The sequence below is a fragment of the Phragmites australis genome, chromosome 11 (assembly GCF_958298935.1).
Source record: "Phragmites australis chromosome 11, lpPhrAust1.1, whole genome shotgun sequence".
Lineage (NCBI taxonomy): Eukaryota > Viridiplantae > Streptophyta > Magnoliopsida > Poales > Poaceae > Phragmites > Phragmites australis.
Window position 1 is genome coordinate 4,778,257 of NC_084931.1, and position 6,226 is coordinate 4,784,482.

The following is a 6,226-nucleotide window of genomic DNA, read 5'->3' on the forward strand; positions in this document are numbered from 1 at the left end:
CTAATTGTGACCGAGAGAGATATGCAAGATGCTGAGACAGAGCCACTTTATAAGGGACTCAAAAGCACTCCACGGGAAATCTATTAACAGTTTCTTTAATTCCAACCATGGAAAAACTTTGTATAAAATTCAACTCGTCCAGAAATCCACCAAGAATTTATAATTCCAAACTCTCTCTAACTTTTTGTGCTTCTTTGAAAGCATATGCATGCGCTAGAAAAATACTATATCATGCGTGACTGCGTGTGTAACTCGAGAAATTTCACAGTGAAATACATTGAATATTCTGGTTACCTTCGGTAGAATCAACTAAGACATTCGGTTATGAGTTTCAATGGTAAAATTAGATCATGGAGCATTTCTATTCATTTTTGTCCCAATCGCAACTACACTGGGCAAGACACATAAACATAACTCTCAACGCACCAATCCCCAACGCGAAAAAGTATGGAGAGCAGTGGTAATTCGGTATCGACTACCAAACATCACAACGTGAGAATTCAATCGATCATCACGCAAAGATGAGAAACTAACTTATGCCACAGCATCAGCAGAATTATCAGGGTTCTCCGTGTCCATTTGCTCGGCAGCAGGCTCCTGAGCACCTCCCTCGCTCGCCGGCTCACCAGCTGCGCCTGCACCGTTTTGTTGCTGCTCAGGAGTTTGAGGCCTGGGTTCTGAGGTTTCAGCCTGTGGCGGCGGAGTCTGTGGCTTCGGTGCTGGCTTCGGTTTCGTCAAGATCGGTCTGCAGAACCTGTAAAACAAGGTTTCAGAACCAGTTGTCTTAATCACATGGTCAGATTGAGTGGGTGTTAGCATCTTTGCTAGCTAACCTGTCAAGTGTTTCAGCTTTTTTCTTTAGATCAGACACTAGCAGCACAGGATTAGAATGCTTTGGTAGAACATCCTGCTGCTGCTTTTTCTCTCTTAGCCAGTTTTCTGCTTCGGAGCACTCGTTGATGACCTGTATGAAACAAAATGGATTAGCAACTGACCGTAGGATTACCTTCTCACTTCGACAACAAACGCTTGGCAACTGATTACAGAAACAATGCAGTTACTGTTACAGGGAATGCAAACTACTGATGACTACCCATGTCCCATACTAGATCAGCCCCTGCTGACGAGCATTCCTCAGCTATCGTAGCTGCGTAGTACAGTGCTACTGCAACCAAGAATTATGAAAAGCAAGACCACTCTGACCTACCTTTTGTTTCTCTGATATGTCGATGTGGTCAAACTTTTGGTCATTAGATAAAGCGGCCTCTCTGAAACTGTTGATGCAGTATACCAGTTGGTCAACAGCAGAACCTCTTTCCATCCACTCTTTGTACCGTGCCTCGATAGGATCACCAATCTGCATTTGAAAAATTAAAATTTGTGTCATCTAAAACCACAAACATGCAAGAAGAAAGACTAAATCAGTGGTACATCATGTAATACAGTGAAAAAAGGAGTACCTTTTTAAGCTCTTCCAGTTTAGCAATATAGACTCCCTTTGTCTCATCCTCACCATCTTCGTACAGCCAATCCTCAACCTCCTGAAGCTTAGCAATCAACCCTTCCTTCTCCTCAGGCGTGACAAAATCGTTGTACTTGTCGTAGAGCTAAATACATGAAAGCACAACATATTATGTACTGCTTCAGTCTACCAAAAAAACATTGAGCATGCATCACAATATACCTTGTTACGCATGTCGTAAACATAAGCTTCCACAGCATTCTTCTTCTCCTTGGTTTCTTCCATCACTCTGTCCTGAAGAGCCATCTCATACTCTTTCTCTACAGCTTTCTGTAACTCAGCAGCCTCCAACGCACCATAGACCAATTCATGGACCGGAACATTAGTTTTCTTAACTTTCTTTTTTGATGGCTCAACCTAAAATAAACGAAGTCAATTCAAAATTATTAGTCTAGCCAACACGCAACCCTTAAATGCATGAACAGAACACAAATGTTATCCTATAAATTGTGTGCACAGATCAATTATTATAATTCTAGCAGAACACGAATATAAGTCTATAAATTGCATGAATCAATGATTCTTTTGCTACAACTTCGATAGATACGACAATCAAAATTCTAAATCAACAGCAAGGATCCAAATGAAAACTCATTGACAACAACCTAAAAACCATTGGGTACTCCTGCATGCTTCTGCGAACAATGTACCAATCCCAACAATAGATCATACCTTTGCATCGGTGTCCATTGGAACAGATATTTCCTCGTGATCATGTGCTCCATTTTCAGCTGCAGTAGCACCCTCAGCAGAATCAGTGGCACTTTTAGGCTCCTGCATATTGACATTTGTTCCAGAAGCAGGGTCACTTGGCGCATCATCTGTGTCCATCTTTGTAGCATCCGTTGGAACCTCATTTGCAGATGAGACTGGAACTTCCACATCCACCTCCTCCAGCATCTGTATGCACAGGTAGCATAGTACAAGGTCAGAAAGGCATTAAATGCTACTCAAAGGAGAGTGGGTGAATGCCCAGTCTTGTAAATACCGTTGCTGAATCAACTGTGACTATCCCATGGATGTTGAGACGGACTTTAACTTTCAGTTTGGCCTTATCACCTTTGCTGGGTTGGAAAGGGCCAATCTGTATTCAGAGCAATATCAGCAACTATTAAATACTGACTAAGGGCCAGAATAAGAAACTCCTAAACTGTGTAAGATGTCGCTTACTGTGTAAGTGCTAATTTTTTGTGGAATCTGCAAGTCGCCAGTGTTGACATACAAAACATCAACATCAAATGTATTGGATCTATAGAAGGTCAGAGCTTTAATGCTAGGAATTGCATTCCCCTTTGGGAATACAAGGGTGTGTTGGGGTGCACTGTTCTGGGAATCTGGATTCCATGACAAAGCAATCGAGAAAGGAAATCCATCATTAACCTGCAAAATATCAAGCAAGCATCATAACTAGGGGTACAAGGCAAGATGAGCCCATATCATACACTCGGCAACAACAACGACAACAAAGCCTTTGTCCCAAGCAAGTTGGGGTAGACTAGAGATGAAACACACTAGATCCAACTAAAAAGATGACGTGAAAACAATAATGATAATAAAGGTACTAATAATAGTAAAAAAAGTAATAACAGTGTAAGGAGATTAATACATAAGTTATGGTTCTGGCACGTGGATTGCTAACTTTCATACGCTTCTATCCATGGATATCATACACTCAGCATTTGCACAAAATAATTTCAAGACCGTTACATTCTTATGTATACAACATTGCAACAGCATGTTCCACTGTGTGAGAATCAAACTGCTGTTGTTGAATATGAAGCTAAACAAGAACATGAGACAGATGGTTCCACAAAACACACCACTAAAGGAAGTGAACGATAACACAGACATTACATAGTGAACAATATTAAGGAAAAGGGCAATGAGAACATCACAGGAATACACCAAAATTAATGAACAGTGTGTTTTTAACACGAATATTGCATATGGGCAAAATAAAACGAACTTAATCACCTAAATATCCAGCGGAACTAATTTGAGCAAGTTCCCCAAGAGAGGCTAATGTTTGTTTATTAAGATATCTATAATTTGATTGGCACTTCAAGTAACATAACCAGACTGATCACTGAGCAATCAATATATTTCCTTTGTTATAAAAAACACTAGTGTAAGATCAGACCACGTTCATTAAATAGTACAAGCTTAGTTTGCCCAAGTGTATATTAGACACCATGGACCATTTGCCCTTAATTAGGAATTTAGATATTCCTGTCAACCTAACTGAAAATAGGCATACTGATATTCTAATAGGAATAAGTATTCATATCCGCTGCTCCATTAAAAGCCAATTTCACCAATTCATGAGCAATTAAGTGCGACCTCATCTCCAAATTTCGAAACAGATTCCATACTGATGGTTAGCATCAGTAGCATTTTTCAGATTAAACATCAACATTTATGTAGCTAGCCCGCAACATGCAGATCTCAAAAGATGAAGATGAAATCAAAAGAAAAAAAGGTTATGACTGTCTGATTTTGACATGGTGACATATTCTGCTTAACATTGGCATAAATCTTACCAAATATTAGGTATGTAAGGCAGAATGCAATTAATGCAGTAACCGTTACTATCAATATCAATAAAGAATAAACAGCAGTTTCCATAAGTAAACACAAAATAAGCAACATAAGCTGATGAGTTAATACCTGGAATTCCCGCACTTTGAAAGTGGGGCTGAGAATAGCACACTGAAGAGCACATCCTCTCGCAACACATTCACTAGCATTCATGGTCCTCCTTGGCTCCTTCCCAAAAAAATCGGTAATTATCTTGATTATGGCAGGCACACGAGAGCCAGATCCGACAACCTCAACAAAGTGCACATTTTCTGTCGTCAAGCCAGCTTCAGCCAAGGCTTTTTCCAAGGGCCCTTTCACGCGTTCTAGTACTGGGGCACTGATCTGTTCAAACTCCTCCCTCTTAATAAACCCTCTCACATCCTTCTCATCCATCAAGCACTCTATGTTCAGAGGAGCCTCTGGGTTGGCGCTCAGCACCTTCTTAAGCTTCTCGCATGCCACACGCAACCTAATGCATGCACGGGCATTCTGGTACACATCAATCTTATACTCCTCCTTGAACTTTGCAGCAAAGTGCTTAAAGAGGGCCTCATCAAAGTCCCTCCCACCAAGAGAACGGTCATATGCATGCGAAAGCATCTTGAGCTGTCCCTTTTTATAACCGACAATGCTGACCTGCATGCTGGCATGACCAACATCAACAAACGCAACATTCAGCTGGTCATTCTCCGGGAGATCAGTCTTATATATACCATACGCCAAGGCCGTGGCAGTCGTCTCATGGAACAACCGCAGCGGCCGCAGACCCGCAATAGTGGCAGCATCAAGAACAGCCCTGCGTTGCAGATCAGTGAAGTACACCGGGATACCAATGCAGCAATCAACAACCGCCGTTTTCAGGTTGCCCTCAGCAATGCCCTTCAGATTGGACAGCACCATAGCAAGAAGCTGCGTGGGGGTGAACGTCCGCTCCTCACCGAGAAACCGCACATGGACGAGCGGCAACCCATCGAGCCCCTCCGTGACACGGAACGGGAAGGAGGAGAGATCACGCTGCAGCTCGGGGTCGGAGAACTTGCGGCCGAGCAGGCGCTTGATCTGGGAGATGGAGTTCTTGGGGTTCATTGTGGAGGACGCGGCGCCGGCCGTGCCGATGAACCGCTGCTTGTCGCCGAAGCAGACTATGGCGGGAGTCTCCCGCTTGGACTCCTCATTGAGGACAACGTCGATGCCGCGCTGACGCGCCACGGCCACAATGCAGCTCTCATTGCCCAGATCGAACCCCACCACGCTCATCTTCGATTCGCCCTCAGCTCCGGACCACTACAAGTTAGATCTAGATCACAATCAACCCCTGCAAACAGCAGCGAGATCTACGAGTTAAGCACAGTAGGGAAATGACAGAAACCCCAGCGTGTATACCAAAAACCTTCGCAATTGCAAGCACAGGAAAAGCACAAAATCCACAAATTTCATCCCAAAACGCCACACCCCGATCTAAAACCTCCGAAAAACCAAGCCCGGCCCTCCAAACCCACAGCAAAGCTCTCAAAATCACAACCCCTCACAGAAAACATATATGAAAGCCGGAACACACGATTCTAAAACATTAAAAATTCGCAAAGAGGAATCGCTCGCCCAAAATCCACGGGGCACGATCGGGGCACGCAGGGATCGACGCCGAACCAAGCGCGCGCGGAGAGAAAGAGAGAGAGAGGGAGGGATCGGATCGTACCTGCGGCGGGGAGGCCTTAACCGTGGAAGCTTCTGGAAGCTCGCTCGTATCAACCGCGCCGCAGCTTCTCGCGTCGTCGTCGCAGCAGTTTCGGGAGACGGGAGGAAGCGCCGGCGAGGCGGTGATATATCGAGCGGGGGCGGTGCGCCGTGGTGTGGTGTGGCCGCGAATGTTCTAGGGGCTGCAGGAAATCAGGTTCCCCTGACATGTGGGGCCCACGTTGCAGGTGGACGGACGAACGTTCTGGACTCTTCGAGTCCTCTCCGTACGAACCAAAGTCTGCGCAGTTGCACAGAGAAAGGTGATTAATTGGCTAATCTCTAGTATCAAAATAACCACAATGTTAGTGGCAGAATGGTTTTTTTATGCCCCTCCACTAAGTACAGCTATAGTATCTGTTTATAAATATATACTAGCTCTATATATAA

At 44.0% G+C, this 6,226-nt stretch overlaps 1 protein-coding gene across 1 annotated transcript; it reads right to left on the reverse strand.

The window, feature by feature from the left end:
- Positions 1-248: 248 nt before the first annotated feature.
- LOC133884442 (heat shock 70 kDa protein 15-like) lies at positions 249-5,961 on the reverse strand. The gene is made up of 10 exons (XM_062323860.1): positions 5,799-5,961; positions 4,190-5,417; positions 2,693-2,902; positions 2,511-2,606; positions 2,195-2,422; positions 1,685-1,879; positions 1,461-1,607; positions 1,208-1,357; positions 834-964; positions 249-754 (listed from the first exon to the last, which is right to left on the reverse strand). The coding sequence occupies exons 2-10, from the start codon at positions 5,357-5,359 to the stop codon at positions 535-537; spliced, it is 2,547 nt and encodes an 848-aa protein (XP_062179844.1). The 5' UTR covers positions 5,360-5,417; positions 5,799-5,961; the 3' UTR covers positions 249-534.
- Between the last annotated feature and the right edge of the window lie 265 nt (positions 5,962-6,226).